Source organism: Salvelinus sp. IW2-2015, unplaced genomic scaffold (genome assembly GCF_002910315.2).
Source record: "Salvelinus sp. IW2-2015 unplaced genomic scaffold, ASM291031v2 Un_scaffold2656, whole genome shotgun sequence".
Taxonomy (NCBI): domain Eukaryota; kingdom Metazoa; phylum Chordata; class Actinopteri; order Salmoniformes; family Salmonidae; genus Salvelinus; species Salvelinus sp. IW2-2015.
In genome coordinates, this window is record NW_019943963.1 from 25,043 (window position 1) to 48,015 (window position 22,973).

Sequence of the window (22,973 nt, forward strand, 5' to 3'; positions counted from 1 at the left end):
TGTAATAGTGATAGAGGATCTACTCTTTGGGCTGATGAGATGGCGAAAATAGAGAGAGATGTAGTAGTGATAGAGGATCTACTCTCTGGGGCTGATGAGATGGGGAGAGAGAGAGAGATGTGGTAGTGATAGATGATCTACTCTGTGGGGCTGATGAGATGGAGAGAGAGAGAGAGATGTAATAGTGATAGAGGATCTACTCTTTTGGGCTGATGAGATGGGAAAATAGAGAGAGAGAGAGGGAGAGAGTCAGATAGAGAGATATAAAGAGAGAMCTAGCAGCAGTGATGGAGGGATGGGGACCTAATATGTCAGGCGATGAAATGGAAAAAGACAGAAGGAGAGAGGGAGAGACAGAGGGTGACAGACAAAGAAAGAGAGTTAGTAGTGATGGAGGGAGGGAGGAGGACATACTCTGTGGGGTGGATGAGTGCTGTCTTGCCCAGTCGGAGGATAACGGGTCCTCGGGGGTTACGGATCTTCCTGACCGCTGCTGTCTTGAGCAGGGAGAAGCGCCGCACCAGATTGAAACCTGCATCAAATCCATCACCACATTAATCCTCAGGCCAGGCAGAGTAATCAATCACAGAGAGGAGCCACAGTAGATCAGACAGGATAAACAAGGTGAGTGGTACTAACTGTTTTGGGAGTGTGTGTGCATGTGTTTGTGCGTGCGTGTATCATTTACCTGTGATGTTGTGTCTGGCCGTCTGAGGGAACTTCCAGTCATCTACCTGTTGGGAAGGGCATTGTACTTCTGGAGAGAGAGAATTAGACAGAGGAGAGAGTAAGAAGGCGAGATGGACAGGACAAAATACATGTTGTGTGAAATGCCATTCAGACAAAGGACACACAGTAACGTCAGAGTAAAATAAATAGATATGGTGATTAAGACAGACACTGTCCTTTACTACTGTATATAAAACACTTCCCCCCCATGTACAGGTCAGCCTCAGGTCATACRGTGGAGAACACACAAAATCTGTCAGTGTATCAACTACAGGAGGTTGGTGGCACCTTTGGGGAGGACGGGCTCATGGTAAAGGCTGGAGCGGAATATGTGGAATGGAAACCATGTGTTTGATGCCATTCCATTGACTCCGTTCCAGCAATTATTATGAGCCGTCCTCCCCTCAGCAGCCTCCACTAGAGGTCGACCGATTATGATTTTTCAACGGCGATACCGATACCGATTATTGGAGGACCAAAAAAGCCGATACTGATTAATCGGCCGATTTTTTAAAATGTATTTGTAATAATGACAATTACAACAATACTGAATGAACACTTATTTTAACTTAATATAATACATCAATAAAAATCAATTTAGCCTCAAATAAATTAATTAAACATGGTCAATTTTTTGGTTTAATAAATGCAAAAAACAAAGTGTTGGAGAAGTAAAAGTGCAATATGTGCCAGGTACAAAAGCTAACGTTTGAGTTCCTTGCCTCAGGAACATGAGAAACATATGAAAGTTTGGTGGTTTCCTTTTAACATGAGTCTTCAATATTCCAAGATAAGAGGTTTTAGGTGGTAGTTAATATAGTATTTATAGGACGTATTTCCTCTATACCATTTATATTTCATTATACCTTTGACCATTGATGTTCTTATAGGCACTATAGTATTCCACGTGTAACAGTATAGCTTCCGTCCCTCTCCCTCGCCCCTACCTGGGCTCGAACCAGGAAACATCGACAACAGCCACACTTGAAGCAGCGTTACCCATCGCTCCTTGCAGAGCAAGGGGAATAACTACCCAAGTCTTCAGAGCGAGTGACGTTTGAAACGCTATCTAGAGCGCACCCCGCTAACTAGCTAAGCCATTTCACATCGGTACACCAGCCATTAGGCTGATAGGCTTGAAGTCATAAACAGCGCTGTTGCTTGCGTAAGAGCTGCTGGCAAAACACACGAAAGTGCTGTTTGAATGAATGCTTACGAGCCTGCTGCTGCCTACCATCGCTCAGTCAGACTGCTCTATCAAATCATTGACTTAATTATAACATAATAACACACAGAAATACGAGCCTTTGGTCATTAATATGGTCGAATCCGGAAACTATCATTTCGAAAACAAAACGTTTATTATTTCATGTGAAATACGGAACCGTTAGTTTTATCTAACGGGTGGCATCCCTAAGTCTAAATATTCTTGTTACATTGCACAACCTTCAATGTATGTTCATAATTACGTAAAATTCAGGCAAATTAGTTTGCAATGAGCCAGGCGGCCCAAACTGTTGCATATACCCTGACTCTGCGTGCAATGAACGCAAGAGAAATGACACAATTTCACCTGGTTAATATTGCCTGCTAACCTGGATTTATTTTAGCTAAATATGCAGGTGTAAGAAAGGCATTGGGTTTATGGTTAGGTACAGTCGTCCACGATTGTGCTTTTTCGCAAATGCGCTTTTGTTAAATCATCTCCCAGCGTTGCATCGATTATATGCAACGCCAGGCACCGCTAGATAAACTAGTAATATCATCAACCATGTGTAGTATAACTAGTGATTATGATGATTGATTGTTTTTCAAAGATAAGTTTAATGCTAGCTAGCAACTACCTTGGCTTCTACTGCATTCCTTGTGGAGTGCAACGAGAGGCAGGTGTTGTATAGCGTTGGACTAGTTAACTGTAAGGTTGCAAGATTGGAACCCCGACTGACAAGGGGAAAATCTGGCGTTCTGCCCCTGAACAAGGCAGTTAAACCACCGATCCTAGGCCGTCATTGAAAATAAGAATGTGTTCTTAACTGACTTGCCTAGTTAAATAAAGGTATAAAAAAAATAATAATAATAATAATTGGGGCAAAATCGGCCATCACAAAAATACCGATTTACGATTGTTATGTTATATAATCGGCCATTCCGATTAATCGGTCGACCTCTAGCCTACACTGGGTGTCGAGGCATATGACGGTAAACTAGTGTGTGGATTTAATCCACTGTGGTGGAGGGAAGAGAGAGAGACAGAGAGAGAGAGAGAGAAGAGAGAGGAGAGAGAGAGAGAGGAGAGAGAGAGAGAGAGAGAGAGAGAGAGGAGAGAGAGAGAGAGAGAGGAGAGAGAGAGACGAGAGACGAGAGAGAGAGAGAGAGAGATGATAAAATATACCAACCACAAATTCCAATTGGCTATACTAAACTCTTTAACATCATCCTTAACTCTGGCATATTCCCCAAGATTCAGAACCAAGGACTGTTAACCTCAATCCACAAAAGTGGAGACAAATTTGACCTCAATAACTGGGTCAACAGCAACCTTAGGAAAATCCTATGTATTATCATTAACAGCAGACTTGACATTTCCTCAGTGAAAARAATGTACTGAGCAAATGTCAAATTTCCTTTTTACCAAATTACCGTGCGACAGACCATGTATTCACCCTGCACACCCTAATAGACAAACAAACAAACCAAAACAACTTCTTATGATTTGACTCTTCAAAAAATAAGTTGACTAAATTTGGCATGAGAATCTGCTCTACAAATTGATGGAAAGTGGTGTTGGGGGAAAAACATACGACATTATAAAGTCCATGTACACAAACAATAAGTGTGTGGTTAAAATTGGCAAAAAACACACACATTTCTTTCCACAGGGCCGTGGGGTGAGACAGGGATGCAATTTAAGCCCCCCCCCGTATTTAACATATACTGTATATCAACAAATTGTCGAGGGCACTAGAACAGTCTGCATCACCAAGCCTCACCCTAGAAGAATCTAAAGTCAAATGTCTACTGTTTGCTGATGATCTGGTGCTTCTGTCACCAACCAAGGAGGGCCTACAGCAGCACCTAGATCTTCTGCACAGATTCTGTCAGACCCAGGCTTTGACAGTAAATCTCAGATAGACAAAAATAATGGTGTTCCAAAAAAGGTCCAGTTGCCAGGACCACAAATACAAATTTTATCTAGACACCGTTGCCCTAGAGCACACAAAAAACTATACATACCTCGGCCTAAACATCAGCACCCCATGTAACTTCCACAAAGCTATGAATGATCTGAGAGACAAGGCAAGAAGGGCCTTCTATGCCATCAAAAGGAACATAAAATGTACCAATTAGGATCCGGCAAAATATATTTGAATCAATTATAAAACCCATATACGTAGTTGTGAGGTCTGGGGTCCGCTCACCAACCAAGATTTCACAAAATGGGACAAACACGAAATTGAGACTCTGCATGCAGAATTCTGCAAAAATATCCTCTGTGTACAACATAAAACATCAAATCATGCATGCAGAGCAGAATTAGGCCGATACCCACTAATTATCAAAATCCAGAAAAAAATACGTTAAATTCTTCAACCACCTAAAAGGAAGTGATTCACAAACCTTCCATAATAAAGCCATCACCTACAAGACATGATCCTGGAGAAGAGTCCCCTAAGCAAGCTGGTCCTGGGGCTCTGTTCACAAACACAAACAGACCCCACAGAGCCCCAGGACAGCAACACAATTAGACCCAACCAAATCATGAGAAAACAAATAGATAATTACTTGACACATTGGAAAGTATTAACAAAAACACTGAACAAACTAYAATGCTACTTGGCACTAAACAGAGAGTACACAATACCTGACCACTGTAACTGACTCAAAATTAAGGAAAGCCTTGACTATGTACAGACTCAGTGASCATAGCCTTGTTATTGAGAAAGGCCGCCGAAGGCAGACCTGGCTCTCAAGAGAAGACAGGCTATATGCACACTGCCCACAAAATGAGGTGGAAACTGAGCTGCTCTTTCTAACGTCCTGCCAAATGTATGACCAAATTAGAGGCACATATCTCCCTCAGATTACACAGACCCACAAAAGAATTAGAAAACAAATCAAATGTTGATAAACCCTCATATCCATTGGGTGAAATACCACAGTGTGCCACCACAGCAGCAATACTTGCAGCAACCAGTGAAGAAAAAAAACATTGTAAATACAACTTATATTTATGCTTATTTATTTTCCCTTTTGTACTTTAACTATTTGCTCATCGTTACAACACTGTATATATACATAATATGGCATTTTACATTTTAAATGTTTATATTATTTTGGAACTTGTGAGTGTAATATTTACTGTTCACTTTTTATTGTTTATCCATTTCACTTGCTTTGGCAATGTAAACAAACATTGTAAACAATAAATCCCCTTGAGGCCTCCTGAGTGGCTCAGTGGTCTAAGGCACTGGACCGCAGTGCTAGCTGTGCCACTAGAGATCCTGATTCCAATCCATATATTTATATGTACATATTCTCATTCATTCCTTTACACTTGTGTGTAAAAGGTAGTTGTTGTGGAATTGTTAGATTACGGATTTCCAATACCTGTCCCTGTTGTCCGAAGTTAACACGCTGAAAACCGTGCACGGTCAGGTCGTTGACCCGTAAATTAAAGATCTGTCCCCTGACACTGGGCTTCCATAACAGGCCGGTATATATCTAAGGTCGACAGAGACAATGACGGAATCCAACCAGCATTACTTTTCCCAGTCTACGAGACAAGGTTAGTAAATCTTTATGCACAGATTTGGGGGGAATGATTTAAGATATCTTTGATTTGAAGTTCTAAAATACTTAATATTTATCAATAATAGGAGCTTAATTATTCTAAACAGATTCACTAGGTTTCTACTTTGTGTTTTAACCAAAATCGATAGGAAGGCAGCTCCGAAATGACCTGAGGTAAGGTGCACTACCATAAATAAAAATAGCTTAATAGACCAAAGTAAAGGCCGGAAGGGGTAATTAAGATAAGGATATCAAATAGGTGCTGTGAGATAGGACGGTCATTTTGTACAAATAGGATAACTTATGGTTAATTAACATGCGGTAAATTAGCCATAGATCCGATTCAACAGTCATACCTAGATAAAGTCCTAAGTGAGGATATAAACTAGGCTTGGTGTGATAGGAAGGTAATTCTATGCGAACAAGATAACTTAACTTCTCTAGGGTAGGGGGCAGCATTTTCACGTTTGGATGAAAAGCATACCCAAATTCAACTGCCAGTTACTCATTCCCAGGAGATAAGATATGCATATAGAAAACACTCTGAAGTTTCTAAAACTGTTTGAGTCATGTCTGTGAGTATAACAGAACTTATTTAGCAGGCGAAACCCCGAGGATAAACCATTCAGATTTCTTTTTTTTGAGGTCACTCTCTTTTCAATGAGTTTCACTGGGAAACAAGATTTCTAAGCGAATTGCTTGCAGTTTCCACGGCTTCCACTAGATGTCAACAGTCATGAGAAATAGGTTGAGGTTATTCCTTTGTGTAATGAAGAAATACGGCCATCTTGAAGTCGAGGCACTCCAGGTGTCCTGGACATGCGCTTCAATCAAACAGAAGGCATGCAACATTTCGTTTTAATCCTGTATTGAACACATATCATCCCGTCTTAAATTTTATTGATTATTAACATAAAAAAATACCTAAAGTTGTATTACAAAAGTAGTTTGACATTTTTTGGCAAAGTTTACAGGTAACCTTTGAGATATTTTGTCGTGACGTTTGAGCAAGTTGGAACCGGTGTTTTTCTGGATCAAACGCGCCAAATACATGGACATTTTGGATATATATCGACGGAATTAATCGAACAAAAGAACCATTTGTGATGTGATGTCAAAGGTAAGGCATGAATTATATTTTTATTTCTGCGTTTTGTGTCGTGCCTGCAGCATTGAAATGTTTTCTCTCTTTTGTTTACTATGGTGTTATGCTCAGAAAATAGCATCGTATGCTTTCGCTAAAAAGCCTATTTGAATTCTGAAATGTTGGCTGGATTCACAACCAGTGTAGCTTTAATTTGGTATCTTTCATGTGTGATTTAATGAAAGTTTGATTTTATAGTAATTTTCATAGTAATTCATTTTAATTTGGCGCTCTGCATTTTCTCAGGCTTTTTGCCAAGTGATACAGTAGCGTCTTGCCTAAACTAAGATTTTTGGATATAAATATGAACTTTACCGAACAAAAAATACATGTATTGTGTAACATGAAGTCCTATGAGTGTCATCTGATGAAGATTATCAAAGGTTAGTAATTCATTTTATCTCTATTTCTGCTTTTTGTTACTGCTCTCTTTAGCTGGAAAAATTTATTTTTCTGTGACTTGGCTCATACCTAACATAATCGTTTGGTGTGCTTTCGTCGTAAAACCTTTTTGAAATCGGACACTTTGGCTGGATTTACAACAAGTGTAGCTTTAAAATGGTGTAAAATACTTGTATGTTTGAGGAATTTAAATTATGGGATTTCCGTTGTTTTGAATTTGGTGCCCTGCAGTTTCACTGGCTGTTGACGAGGTGGGACGCTACCGTCCCACATATCCTAGAGAGGTTAAACGATTCAAAAGTCAACACTGAAATAAAGTCCAAAAAGGAAGAGAGGGAAGCCTAATATAGCGGTGTGAGATATGAGGTATTAACGTCAATAAGTCCCAAGGAACAACAGAAAAATAGGCTGCTGAAAAATAGGCTGCTAAGGATTTATGACCCCTGGAAAATAGCTTATAGGTTGTATACGGGTGAGACCTAATGTCCAATCGAAAGACACCTCTATAGATAAAGTTTCCAGACAGGAGAAACACACATAGGTTAGCACATACACATAGTGTGAGAATATACCATAGAACATAACTATAGTAATTGGATAATGGTAGAAAGCACACACATAGATCATAGAGACTTAATATAAATACACATAGGTAAAAAAAATACACATAGATTGTGAGCATAGAAGGTGAGCACACACATAGGGAGTAGTGACATACACATCAATAGTGAGACACATAGGAGTAATTTAATCAGAATTTTAAAAGCCCATACACATAGATCGTGAGAAGAAGCAGAATAACAAGGAAAGTTAATTAAATAACATGGGTAGTAAATCCTCAAAGGAGGTCCCGGAATTAACCGGGGATGAGATGTAAATCTACTGCCCAAAATGGAGAAAGAAGTACAAATTTGAGAGACGTCTAGATGTAGAAAAATTTGAATTAATGATAAAGTAGATACATAAGACGTGTGTAGATAGTCAAGGGAAACAGCAGGTCAAGGGTTAGATACCTGGCTGTCTGAAGCCCAGAAAAGAAGGTAAGAAGGCAAGTGTAGAGAAAGGGTGAGACAAAAGTCAAGAGAGGAATAGGACAGAAAGAGAGAGTAAGGAGAATCATCACCGGAGAAATGCTTGGACCTGTAAATTAGGGCTATTTTCTGGGAATTGTCTCGGTAGTACGTGCCTGATTTTACGACTACAGACAAGTATAAAAAGGGTTATTTGCGTGGAGTCTCCAGCATTTCAATAGCTTTGGTGGTTCAGGGGTAGAATTCTTGCCTACCACGCGTGAGACTTGGGTTCGTACCTCAGCCTATGTACCGACAGACTAAAATTTGGGTTTGGGATGGTAATACAACTATTGATATGTTTTGCCTGGAAAGATACGGTTGTTAGTGTTTGTTTAACGAAGATTCCCTATCCCGACCGTTCATCACTGTGTGTGCCCATAGAGGTGTGAGTATGGGGTGGTACCTAGCAGATCGACTAAGGGCAAGAGAGGGTTGGCGGATTTGGGGAAGAGTAGGGACTCTGAGCTGCATCATAGTCTTGGTAACCTTTCTGATACATCCAGATCCACCACCTGCCGGTACTAATTATATGACGCCATTGTCATGGATAAAAAGTAAAAGATAAACTACAGAATAAGGAGTCAAAGATCAAGATGTAGGATTTAAGGTAAACATTAAACAATTCCCTAGGAAAGCAAAATATAATAACTGTACAGGGATTGGGTTGGCCAGATTGAAGTACTCGGCCAACCCACCTCGGTTCACTTTAACTCCTGATGAGTACCAGTGTTATAGATACAAGAATGGCACCGAGAACTTACATGATTTTAATAGCTGAAAGGTAATCGTTAATGTGACTGACTTAGGTTTGGAAGTACAAGAGAAAATTCTTAACCTAACAGCACCTATAACTGATGTAGGGTGGGCTAGTACCAGCAAAGGACACATACGACAGAAACTACCAGAAAGGGTGGTTAGGAACAACCAGTTCGAGTTAGTCATCAGAGGCCAGTTGTAGGAGGCTAAAGTAGGCACAGGAGGAGTTTTGACCAGGATGGGAGTAGCTTTGTCTAGATGGATGCTATTGGCATCCCCAGGGAAGTTACAGATTAATACAAAGCTATGAATCAAATAGGTGAAGACTTTACCACTACGTTCTTTTGGTGGTTGACAATAAATAAAAATGTGGATTGGATTAATGACCTCTATTATAATCAACAGAGATTCGTGAATGATACTGGGGATGCAGTAAAGGMGTTCTCTGACCAATTATCCGCCACCTCCCTCATGACCTGGTAAAATAGACTGACTCTCGATAGGTTATTGGCAGAAAAGGGCGGGGKATGTAGAATGATTGGGGTTCATTGCTGTACATTTATTTTTTAATAACACAGCTCCATACGGATCAGTGACCAAGGCCCTGGCCGGTTTTACCACATTAGCTCACGAATTAGCAGAGAACTCTGGGGTGGATAATTCTCTAACAAATTGGTTTGACAGTATGTTTGGGAAATGGAAAAATTGCATAATCACTGTGTTGTGGGCAACTTTTACCTGTATGAGTGTGTTGATTCTGTGTGGATGTTGTTTGATTCCGTGTATGAGAGGTTTGATCACCAGGACTCTAGAGAGGTCAATGACGCAACAGATGGTGAGATACGGACCGATTCCGAGCTCCGGCCAGTGGGATGACGAATACAGGCCTCCAGGCCTAGGAGAGGGCTCAGTTTCTTTTAACTACGAGGAGCCAATGTTGGATGAGACTGTTTTTTAATGTTTACACTGTTTTTTATGAAGATTGTAATAAAAATCGCGTTATGATTGGATATTGGCCTATAACAGTCATTGATGAATATCGAATGTACATACATGTATTGGTTTGGATTATTCTTGTATACCATTTATGTTTCCACGTAGTGTTTGATGTATCAATGTGTATTATTTAGTCATTAAGGGTGGATTGATAATGGAATTTATATGTTTAAATTAATGATTAGAATATTCCACCCTGAAACCATATAATTGTATGAAATTGATTAGAATCATAAAAATATATTCTGATGATGTGTGTAGTTTTAGTCAGAATTAGATTAAAACAATGTATCTGTATAGTGGAAAAACCCAGACTGTCTGAGCAAGGCGTAGCTCAGGATTTGAACTTGTATGGGGGGTGAAAGGCCGAAGAAAGATACCGAGAAGAGTTAGACTGTGTTTGAACCCACCTGGCAGGAACTGAGAAAACTTAGGAGGACAGGGAGGACTTCTCAAGGTCTCAGGTCAGCTAGGCCTCTGAGAGATTTGGTTAGTGATACAGTGTGTGCATAGGATACCTACTGTTTGTGTGTGAAGGTATGTGCATAAGGAGCCAGTATAAAATGGATGGGTTTGTATTGTGGACTTCAGAGCGCTCTCGTGAATAAACATTTGACTATTGTAGGCTGGGCCTCTGTCTGTTTTCATTTCAACCAGTATCTTACAAAGTCTGGGTTGCAGACTGAGTAGTTAATTGAAGTTCAGTTTATGAACATTGAGAACATAATTCTCTTAACAGTATGTTACCAATAACATTTGATTTGATTTGATTCGAGTCCAGGCTCTGTCGCAGCTAGCCGTGACCGGGAGACCCATGGGGCGGCGCACAATTGGCCCAGCGTCATCCGGGTTAGGGGAGGGTTTGGCCAACAGGGATGTTCTTGTCCCATCGCGCTCTAGCGACTCCTTTGGCGGGCCGAGCGTAGTGCATGCTGACACGGTCGCCAGGTGTACGGTATTTCCTCCGACACATTGGTGTGGCTGGCTTCCGGGTTAAGTGGGTCCTGTGTCAAGAGGCAGTTACAGCTTGGCTGGGTTGTATTTCGGAGGACGCACGGCTCTCGACCTTCGGCTCACACGAGTCCGTGCGGGAGTTGCAGCGATGAGACAAGACTGTAACTACCAATTTGATACCACAAAATTGGGGGAAAAAGAGGTAAAAGTTGTAAAAAATATATATGTGGGAAGGGAGAGAGAAAGGGAGGGGGAGGGAGAGAGAAAGGGATGGGTGAGGGAGAGAGTGAGAGAGAGAGAGAGCGGGAGATAGAGAAAGAGACACATGTCACACACACACACAATTGATGGATACATCCTCACCCCGTTGGCAGATGTCAAGGAGAAATGTGTTTGCTGTCATATTGTGAATCTGTCATATTGTGAGCTCTCACTACATTGTGAGCCCTGGGTACATGTTCAGGCTCAGGTAGGGGTTCAGTAACATAGAAGTACATGTTCAGGTTCAGGTGTGACCCACTTTGTTCCTGGGGTCTGTCCCAAAAGGCATCCTATTCCATATAGTCCACTACCTGTACATGGGTCCCGGTCAAAAGTTGTGGACTATATGAGGAATAGGGGGCAATTTTGGACAGACACCAGGAACCAAGTGGGTCACAGAACCCTAGAATGATTCTGAGAGGAACATTCATGAATGGTCACCAACTCTAACATACCTAATTCTACTAATCAAGGTCTTGATGAGATTATTGCGATGGGCTGTTTTCCTAGCTCTCCAGGACCAGGGCTGGTGACCACCACTGTCTCCAGTCCTACCAGTGTGTTAGAACTATACAACCTAAAGGATTGTACAAGCCTGGAGATTGATATGCCTGGAGATTGTCCAATAAATCCACACTGACATACACACACACACGCAGACGCACACGCACACACACACACTGCAGCTAGGAGGACACACATACAGTATTACTAAGTCCATGACCCTGGTGTGCAGTGCAGATGTTTCTTTTAGTATCATTGTGGGTACCAAACAATTGATTCCCATTCAAAATCCTATTTTCCCTAACACCTAACCGTTAAATCTAACCATTACCCTTAACCTAACCCCTAACCTTAACACCTTAACACTAACCATAACCCTAACCCCAAACCCCAACACTAAACCCTTCCCTAAACTTAATAGTAACCCTAACCCTAAACCTAAAGGATAGCCTCAGACAACAACATTGATGTACAGTGGGGAGAACAAGTATTTGATACACTGCCGATTTTGCAGGTTTTCCTACTTACAAAGCATGTAGAGGTCTGTAATTATTATCATAGGTACACTTCAACTATGAGAGACGGAATCTAAAACAAAAATCCAGAAAATCACATTGTATGATTTTTAAGTAATTAATTTGCATTTTATTGCATGACATAAGTATTTGATACATCAGAAAAGCAGACAGAACTTAATATTTGTACAGAAACCTTTGTTTGCAATTACAGAGATCATACGTTTTTGTAGTTCTTGACTAGGTTTGCAACACACTGCAGCAGGGATTTTGGCCACTCCTCCTACAGATCTTCTCCAGATCCTTCAGGTTTCGGGGCTGTCGCTGGGCAATTACGGACTTTCAGCTCCCTCCAAAGATTTTCTATTGGGTTCAGGTCTGGAGACTGGCTAGGCACTCCAGACCTTGAGATGCTTCTTACGGAGCCACTCCTTGTTGCCATGGCTGTGTGTTTCGTGTCGTTGTCATGCTGGAGACCCAGCCACGACCCATCTTCAATGCTCTTACTGGGGAAGGATGTTGTTGCCAAAGATCTCGCGATACATGCGCCCATCCATCTCCCCTCAATACACGGGCCAGTCGTCCTGTCCCCTTTGCAGAAAAAGCATCCCCAAAGAATGATGTTCCACCTCCATGCTTCACGGTGGGATGGTGTTCTTGGGGTTGTACTCCTACTTCTTCTTCTCCAAACACGGCGAGTGGAGTTAGACCAAAAAGCTCTATTTTTGTTCTCATCACCACATGAACCTTCTCCATTCCTCTCTTGGATCATCCAGATGGTCATTGGCAACCTGTCAGACAGGCCTGGACATGCACTGGCTTAAGCAGGGGACCTTGCCGTGCGCTGCAGGATTTTACCAATGAACGGCGTAGTGTGTTACATATGGTTTTCTCTTGAGACTGTGGTCCCAGCTCTCTTCAGGTCATTGACCAGTCCTGCCGTGTAGTTCTGGGCTGATCCCTCACCTTCCTCATGATCATATGCCACCACCCAGAGGTGAAATCTTGCATGGAGCCCCAGAACCGAGGTGATTGACGTCATCTTGAACTTCTTCCATTTCTAATAATTGCGCCAACAGTTGTTTCCTTCTCACCAAGCTGCTTGCCTATTGTCCTGTAGCCCATAAGCCTTGTGCAGGTCTACCAATTTTATCCCTGATGTATTACACAAGCTTCTAGGTCTTGGCATTGTGGAAGGTTGAATCTGTTTGATTGGTTGTGACAGGTGTCTTTTATACAGGTCACGTTCAACAGGTGCAGTTAATACAGGTAATGAGTGGAAAACAGAAGGGTTCTTAAAGAAAAAATAACAGGTCTGTGAGAGGAATTCTTACTGGTTGGTAGGTGATCAAATACTTATGTCATGCAATAAAATGCAAATTAATTATTTAAAAATCATACAATGTGATTTTCTGGATTTTTGTTTTAGATTCCGTCTCTCACAGTTGAAATGTACCTATGATAAAAATTACAGACCTCTACATGCTTTGTAAGTAGGAAAACCTGCAAAATCGGCAGTGTATCAAATACTTGTTCTCCCCACTGTATATACTGATTCGGTGAGCGAGTTTATTAGCAAGTGCATCGGTGATGTGGTACCCACAGTGACTATTAAAACCTTCCCCAACCAGAAACCGTGGATTGATGGCAGCATTAGCGCAAAATTGAAAGCGCGAACCACTGCTTTTAATCATGGCAAGGCGACCGGAAACATGACCAAATACAAACAGTGTAGCTATTCCCTCCGCAAGGCAATCAAACAAGCTGAGCGTCAGTATAGAGACAAAGTGGAGTCGCAATTCAACGGCTCAGACACGAGACGTATGTGGCAGGGTCTACAGACAATCATGGATTACAAAAAGAAAACCAGCCCTGTCGCAGACACCGACGTCTTGCTCCCAAACAAACTAAACAACTTCTTTGCTCGCTTTGAGGACAATACAGTGCCACTGACACGGCCCACTACCAAAACCTGCGGGCTCTCCTTCACCGCAGCCAACGTGAGTAAAACATTTAAACGTGTTAACCCTCTCAAGGCTGCTGGCCCAGACGGCATCCCTAGCCGCGTCCTCAGAGCATGCGCAGACCAGCTGGCTGGTGTGTTTACGGACATATTCAATCAATCCCGATACCAGTCTGCTGTTCCCACATGCTTCAAGAGGGCCACCATTGTTCCTGTTCCCAAGAAAGCTAAGGTAACGGAGCTAAATGACTAACACTTTGAGAGACTAGTCAAGGGCCATATCATCTCCACCCTACCTGACACCCTAGACCCACTCCAAATTGCTTACCGCCCCAATAGGTCCACAGACGACGCAATCGCAATCACACTGCACACTGCCCTAACCCATCTGGACAAGAGGAAGACCTATGTAAGAATGCTGTTCATCGATTACAGCTCAGCATTTAACACCATAGTACCCTCCAAACTATGTAGCCAGCTAACACTACACTAATCAAGTCGTTCCGTTGTAATGTAATCGTTTCTCCAGTGCTGCTATGCTGCTATTCGGTGGCTAGCTGGCTAGCTAGCAGTGTTGACTACGTTACGTTACGTTCGGACGAAAATAGCTGGCTAGCGAACCTCAATAACTACACAATTATCTTTGATACAAAGACGGCTATGTAGCTAGCTAAGATCAAACAAATCAAACCGTTGTACTGTAATGAAAATGAAAATGATAAAACTAACAACATCTCCACCCCGCTGATCCTCAACACTGGGGCCCCACAAGGGTGCGTTCCCAACCCTCTCCTGTACTCCCTGTTTACCCATGACTGCGTGGCCATGCACGCCTCCAACTCAATCCTCAAGTTTGCAGACGACACTGCAGTGTTTGGCTTGATTACCAACAACGATGATATGGCCTACAGGGAGGAGGTGATGGCCCTCGGAGTGTGGTGTCAGGAAAATAACCTTACACTCAACGTCAACAAAACAAAGGAGATGATCGTGGAGTTCAGGAAACAGCAGAGGGAGCACCCCCCTATCCACATTGACGGGACAGTAGTGGAGAAGGTGGAAAGTTCAAAGTTCCTCCGCGTACACATCATGGACAAACTGAAATGGTCCACCCACACAGACAGCGTGGTGAAGAAGGCACAACAGCGCATCTTCAACCTCATCTTCTGTCACCGAAAACAATCACAAACTTTTATAGATGCACAATCAAGAGCATGCTGTCGGGCTGTATCACCGCCTGGTATGGCAACTGCTCCACCCACAACTGTAAGGCTCTCCAGAGGGTAGTGAGGTCTGCACAACGCATCACCGGGGGCAAACTACCTGCCCTCCAGGACACCTACACCACCCGATGTCACAGGAAGGCCAAAAAGATCATCAAGGACAACAACCACCCGAGCCACTGCCTGTTCACCCCGCTATCATCCAGAAGGCGAGGTCAGTACAGGTGCATCAAAGCTGGGACCGAGAGACAGAAAAACAGCTTCATTCTCAAGGCCATCAGACTGTTAAACAGCCATCACTAACATTGAGTGGCTGCTGCCAACATACTGACTCAAATCTTTAACCACTTTATTAAAAATTGGTTTGTAATAAATGTATCACTAGTCACTTTAAACAATGCCACTTTCTGTGTTTACATACCCTACATTACTCATCTCATATGTATATACTGTACTCTATACCATCTACTGCATCTTGCCTATGCCGCACGGCCATCACTCATCCATATATTTATATGTACATATTCTTATTCATTCCTTTACACTTGTGTGTATAAGGTAGTTGTTGTGAAATTGTTAGATTACTTGTTAGATATTACTGCACGGTCGGAACTAGAAGCACAAGCATTTCGCTGCACTCGCATTAACATCTGCAGAGATTGAGCGAGAGAGAGCTGACTCGCTGAGTGGCCATTCCCTTCTAGGATCATTCATGTTATGATTTTGTCTTTTTTTTATACATTTGATTTGAACCCCTAAGCCTAAAATAGCCTTTTTCATTGTTGGGACCTGCAAAATGTCCCCACTTGTCCGAATTGTCCTTGTTTTACTATCCTTGTGATGACTTCTGGTCCCCACAAGGATAATAAAACCAAACACTCACACACACACACACACACACACACAAACTGCTCCACTTCAGGGTTGAGACTGTTGGCCAGGTTGTTAAATCGAAACCAATTTAGCGCTGGAGTAAAACAGAGTGACTGGATCCAATTAGATTGGGAAGAGTAACACACAGATAGAGTGCTCTGTGTGTGTGTGTGTGTGTGTGTGTGTGTGTGTGTGTGTGTGTGTGTGTGTGTGTGTTGTGTGTGTGTGTGTGTGTGTGTGTGTGTGTGTGTGTGTGTGTGTGTGTGTGTGTGTGTGTGTGTGTGTGTGTGTGTGTGTGTGTGTGTGTGTGTGTGTGTGTGTGTGTGTGTGTGTGTGTGTGTGTGTGTGTGTGTGTGTGTGTGTGTGTGTGTGTGTGTGTGTGTGTGTGTGTGTGACAGAGTGAGAGTGAGCTGCTAGCCTGAGGTCTGCGTTATATTCTCAACCAGGAAAGAGAAGCAGACTAAGAGGCTAAATCAAGAGCTTTTAACTTCTATCATTCTATTTGTTCACTCTATTGATCAGTAGCTGGGCCAATTGAAATGAATTAACTCATGAACCTACTATTTATTAGAAGAATATGTCAACCCAATAGAGCCCCATAGGGGAGGTGTCATAATACCCATAAAACCTTGCGGTCAAAAAATGAAATGGTTTCCAATCATTTTTTCCAAAGGGGATTTTAAGGGTTTGTTTCATGTAGGCTTACCCTGGCGTGACATTTTGATTACCAAACCTAACCCTAATGAATATGACCCTAACCCTAATGAATATGACCGTAACCCTAAACCTAACCCTAATGAATATGACCCTAACCCTAATGAATATGACCCTAACCCTAATGAATATAACCCTAAAACTAATGAATATGACCCTAACCCTAATGAATATGACCCTAACCCTAAACCAACCCTAATGAATATGACCCTAACCCTAATGAATATGACCGTAACCCTAATGAATATAAACCCTAACCCTAATGAATATGACCTAACCCAAATATGACCCTAACCCTAAACCTAACCCTAATGAATATGACTCTAATCCTAACCCTAACCCTAATGAATATAACCCTAATGAATATGACTCTAATCCTAACCCTAATGAATAGACTCTACTCCTAAACCTAATGAATATGACCCTAACCTAACCCTAATGAATATGACTCTAATCCTAACCCTAATGAATATGACTCTAATCCTAACCCTAATGAATATGACTCTAATCCTAACCCTAATGAATATAACCCTAATGAATATGACTCTAATCCTAACCCAAATGAATATGACCCTAACCCTAACCCTAATGAATAAACCCTAATGAATATGACTCTAATAGATATGACTCTAATGAATATGACTCTAACCCTAACCCTAATGAATATGACTCTAATCCTAACCCTAATGAATTTGACCCTAACCCGAATGAATACAACCCCTAACCAGAATGAATATGGCCCTGGTACACAGATACAGGCCTATATCCAGATGCATTAGGATGAAATGCGTACATATAGTATATTTGTATAGTTAACTTACACAAAACAAAGGATAATGGCAGATTAAAACTGTCAATGCTGACTGTAGAGAGTACAAGGTGAAGTTGGAGTGTAGAGAACGTATAGCAGCAGCTCTCTAATCAGTTTCTCAACACATCAGAAACACCCCATGAGGTAGTCTCTCCTCCCTACCTCCCCTCTAACCCCTTACCTCCCCTGCATACTCAGCAAACTCTCCACAAAGAACAAAAACTGCCTTTCAAAAAGTTCCAGAAACACACAGACTTCATCTTTTATTGCCACTCAACATGGGCTGTTTGAAGTCAAGAGACACTTCACTCCCCCTTAAAAAGTGCTTTCTTCTCAGCATATCCCCTCACTCTACACCCCTATCCTACCCCCTCCTACAACCCTTATGACTTTATACAGGCACTTAGAGGCAGAATTAAGATGAAGACCTGTCAGAGTAAAAAAAACATCAAGACCGGAGGAGGGCGGGGAAGGAGTGACAGAGTGATGAGAAAGAAGGGGGGAGAGGGAGGAAGAGGGATGGGGAGAAAGGGAGAAGGGGAGAGGAGGAAGGATAGTGGGATGATGAATGGGAAGAGAGGGGAAGAGGGAGGGAAGGGAGGATGATAGGAGAGAGGAAGAGAGGGAGGAGGAAAAGAGAGAGAGAGAAGAAGAAGAGAGGAGGAGAAGAGAGGGAGGGAAAGAGAAGCGGAGAAGGGAGGATGATAGGAGAGAAGAAATAAGAGAGGAGGAGAGAGAGGAGGGAGAGAGGAGAAGGGAGATGATAGGAGAGAGGAAGAAGAGAGGGAGGAGGAGAGAGGAGGAAAGAGAAGCGAGAAGGGAGGATGATAGGAGAGAGAGAAATAAGAGAGGAGAGAAGAGAGGGAGGGAGAGGAGGAGAAGGGAGGATGATAGGAGAGAGGAAGAAAGAGAGGGAGGAGGAAGGAAGGAAGAAGGGGAGAACAAAAAGTTGGGAACAAGAAAAAGTAGAGTGAAGGGTAAGGTAGAAGGAGAAAGGAAGTTGAGGGGGAAAAGTGAGTAAGAAAGAGACAGGAGAAAGGAAGATGAGAGGGAGGAGACAGTAGGAAGAGAGGGAAACAGGTTAGAAAAAAGAGGACTAGAGAGGTGAGGAAGAGTTATCGCTCGAAGACATTACTGTCATCTTTCTACATCCTTATCATCCGAAGCGTTCCGCACCACTGAAAAAAAGGTATCTACCTGACACTGTACCATACAATAAAGAGATCAAAACCTCATTCACCCCAAAGGCTTTCTCCTAGAGACCTTTTGAGGTCATATTGAGTTGGATAGGCTAAGTGATAACTCCAAGGCACTCATACCAGATCCCTATATGAGTCCAGACACTGACAAACTATCTGTGAAGAGAAACAGTATCTGGATTACCTGAAACCAGCAGTGAGATTTCAGTCCTTAAATACTGTATAGGAGGAGGGAGAGGAGTAGGGTTGCAAAAGATTTGCCAAAATTCCCAGGTTTTCCAGAAATGTCAGTTTTCCCAGAATCAGATGGAATAAGCAGGAAATTCGGAATCCTCCAACCAGGGTTCTGGAAAGCCTGGTCATTTTTTGAAAATGTACAGAACGCACTTAGAGGCAGAATTAAGATGAAGACCTGTCAGAGTAAAAAAATGTCAAGACTGAGGAAGGACAGGAGGGATGACAGTTATGAGAAAGAAGGGGGGAGAGGAGGAAAAGAGGGGAGGGAGAGAAAGGAGAAGGGAAGATGAGAAGGATAGTGGGATGATGAATGGGAAGAGAGGAGGTGAAGAGGGAGGGAAGGGACGATGAGAGGAAGAAGAGAGGGAGGAGGAAGAGAGGGAGGAGGAAGAGAGGGAGGGAGAGCGAGGAGGAGAATGGAGGGTGAAGAGGAGAGAGAGGGAAGAAGAGAGGGAGGAGAAGAGAGGAGGGAAAGAGAGGAGGAGAAGGGAGGATGATAGGAGAGAATAAGCAAGAAATCCAGAATCCTCCATCCAGGTTTCTGGAAAGCCTGGGCATTTTTGGAAAAGTTCCCAGAATTGTTGCAGGCAACGAAAGGAATATGTAACACACCCCATATCGTTAGAACTCTAGATCCTCCAACTGTTCCAAACCTCATGACCCTGTCACAGTCTTCCCTGCAGCAGTCATTGTTGTGGCTGTGCTCCATTTTGCAGGCTTTCTGTTGTTGTATGTTCACTGTTCCCTAGAGCTTGCGGCATGGTTATATTAGGGACAGGGTCAGAAGGGTGCTCGGAGCAACAGGAAGAAGGAGGAAGAAGAGGAGAGGATTATTGGAATTGTTTGCTTTATAAAGTGGCATTCCACTGTTAATTGGACGGCTGTAGATCAGGTGTGTGTTACACATATATGCATAAACAGCACACACACACACACACACACACACACACACACACACACACACACACACACACACACACACACACACACACACACACACACACACACACACACACACACACACACACACACACACACACACACACACACACCACACACCCACACACAACACACACACACACACACCACAACCACCAACACACCCACCACACACACTCTTGGTATAAAGGGGGATCAGTGGGATCAAGGAGAAGATTGGTTCTGCCAGTAGCACTGCTGGAACCACTTAAGAGAGGGCATTGTAGGTGGAGAAGGGCATGCTGTGTAATGTAGGTAATGATGTGATAGAAAGACAATTAGATGTAGTACAAGGGCTAGGGAGAATGAGAAAGAGGAAGAGAGAGATGAGAAAGGGAAAGAGGAGAGAGACACTGATATACAGAGGGAGAGAACATGAAAAATGTGAGGAAAGAGTGATAAGAGAGAGGGAAAGCAAGTGAAGAGAGAGAAAGAAAGACGAGAACATTCCAGGTTGTTTTTTCCAGAGATAAATGAGAGGAGGAGTGGAAACATGTATCACTTTAGACCTGAAACTCACTTCTAACACTAAGCCATACTTAAAGATGAGGTCACAAATGTTTCCCTTAAAGACTGTTTTCCCACTCTCAACATCAGTCTCACTCACTATACACACACACACACAAAACCCCCGGCCCCCCCCCCCCCCCCCACCTCCACCACACACACACACACATTTTCCACCAATAAAGTTCTGAGTTGAAAACTGGAACATCTGCTTCTGTATTCTGTCTCAACCTCCCGCTGATGTGAGCACATTACTAGCCGGGACAGAGGGAGAGAAGGGAGCTGATTGGGTATTCAAACACTTCACTTATTTCAAAGTGTTTCCTTCCACCCACCACCAGGGTCTCAGAGGAACAGCAAACTGTCTCAGCCCCAGATGAAGCACTCTGGCTGGGCTCTCCCGGGAGCCTATCCCCTCTGAGCTGCAGAAGTTCCGGAGGTATTGCCCCAGGAGGAATATTATGGAGGGAAGAGATGCTGAAGAGGGAATCTGACAGATCATAAAAACACAACAAGACCACACCGGAGTCACGACAGCTCCTGACATAGACAAACACACACGCATACAGATACACAGATAAACACACACACACACACGCGCACGCACGCACACATGTAATGAATGGGTACCACATACTGAAAACACATGGCCTTTCTACCACAGCTAGACCAGACAGCTACCAACCTCAACAACACACACTCAGGCGTGGTCACACACACACTTGCACCCATCTACCCACCCACCCATTTGAAGTTCAATTCTGAAGTGAAGGCAGCAGACATGTGAAGTAGATAATACATTCAATTCCTGGCAAAAGCAATGACTTGGGACACATCGTATTTGACCGTATACAAGATTCTACCGTGGGGATAAAAATAGACTCACCTTTGGATGATGCTCCCAGGTCACATGACCAGAAGCTGAGGGAGAGCAGAACCAGGAAGCGGAGATTCCTCATGACGCACTCCTCTGGATACACACACACCTCGACTGCTACCTGGGAGAGAGGGAGGGAGAGGGAGGGAGAGGGAGAGGGAGAGGGAGAGGGAGAGGGAGAGAGAGATAGAAACAACGGGAGGAATGGATATGGGTTTGGAAAGAGGGAGAGAGAAGGAGGAGATGGAGAGCGATATAGAAGAAAGGGAGGTGGAGAGGGAGAGAGTCAACATAAAAAATGACATTATTTGATATGAGAGCACATTGTAAGAAACAGGCAGTACACACAGAGAGACTACACAACCACGTACACTCAACTAATACTAAGTCAGCTGGTTGTTTTGGTGTTGAACCAACAGTGTTGCAGGGAACTGCTTGTATTGGTGTTGAACCAACAGTGTTGCAGGGAACTGGTTATATTGGTGTTGAACCAACAGTGTTGCAGGGAACTGGTTATATTGGTGTTGAACCAACAGTGTTGCAAACAGTGTTGCAGGGAACTGCTTGTATTGGTGTTGAACCACAGTGTTGCAGGGAACTGCTTGTATTGGTGTTGAACCAACAGTGTTGCAGGGAACTGGTTTATTGGTGTTGAACCAACAGTGTTGCAGGGAACTGGTTTTATTGGTGTTGAACCAACGTGTTGCAGGGAACTGGTTGTATTGGTGTTGAACCAACAGTGTTGCAGGGAACTGGTTTATTGGTGTTGAACCAACAGTGTTGGCAGGGAACTGGTTTAGGTGTTGACCAACAGTGTTGCAGGGAACTGGTTGTATTGGTGTTGAACCAACAGTGTTGCAGGGAACTGGTTGTATTGTGGGTTGAACCAACAGTGTTGCAGGGAACTGGTTGTATTGGTGTTGAACCAACAGTGTTGCAGGGAACTGGTTGTATTGGTGTTAGAACCAACAGTGTTGCAGGGAACTGGTTATATTGGGTGTTGAACAACCAGTGTTGCAGGGAACTGGTTGTAGTGGTGTTGAACAACAGTGTTGAGGGAACTGGTTGTATTGGTGTTGAACCAACAGTGTTGCAGGGAACTGGTTGTATTGGTGTAGAACCAACAGTGTTGCAGGGAACTGGTTATATTGGTGTTGAACCAACAGTGTTGCAGGGAACTGTTATAGTGTGTTGAACCAACAGTGTGCAGGGAACTGTTGTATTGGTGTTGAACCAACAGTGTTGCAGGGAACTGGTTGTATGGTGTTGAACCAACAGTGTTGCAGGGAACTGGTTTTATTGGTGTTGAACCAACAGTGTGCAGGGAACTGGTTGTAGTTGGTGTTGAACCAACAGTGTTGCAGGAACTGTTGTATGGTGTTGAACCAACAGTGTTGCAGGGAACTGTTGTATTGGTGTTGAACCAACAGTGTTGCAGGGATCTGCTTGTATTGGTGTAGAACGCA

The 22,973-nt window shown here is 43.0% G+C and overlaps 1 protein-coding gene across 3 annotated transcripts in view; it reads right to left on the minus strand.

Moving 5' to 3' along the window:
• Nucleotides 1-304: 304 nt before the first annotated feature.
• The window catches only part of LOC139025433 (collagen alpha-1(XVI) chain-like), a 46,553-nt gene continuing 23,884 nt past the window's right edge, over nt 305-22,973 (minus strand). For 2 of the 3 annotated variants that reach the window (XM_070440559.1, XM_070440557.1), the window contains exons 2-4: nt 21,517-21,628; nt 689-757; nt 305-532 (exon numbers count right to left, since the gene is read on the minus strand). In XM_070440559.1, coding sequence (XP_070296660.1) covers nt 312-532; nt 689-757; nt 21,517-21,589 — 363 coding nt within the window. In that variant the 5' untranslated portion in view covers nt 21,590-21,628 and the 3' untranslated portion in view covers nt 305-311. The remainder of the gene's footprint in view (nt 533-688; nt 758-21,516; nt 21,629-22,973) is intronic. The other variant, XM_070440558.1, reaches the window with a different exon arrangement.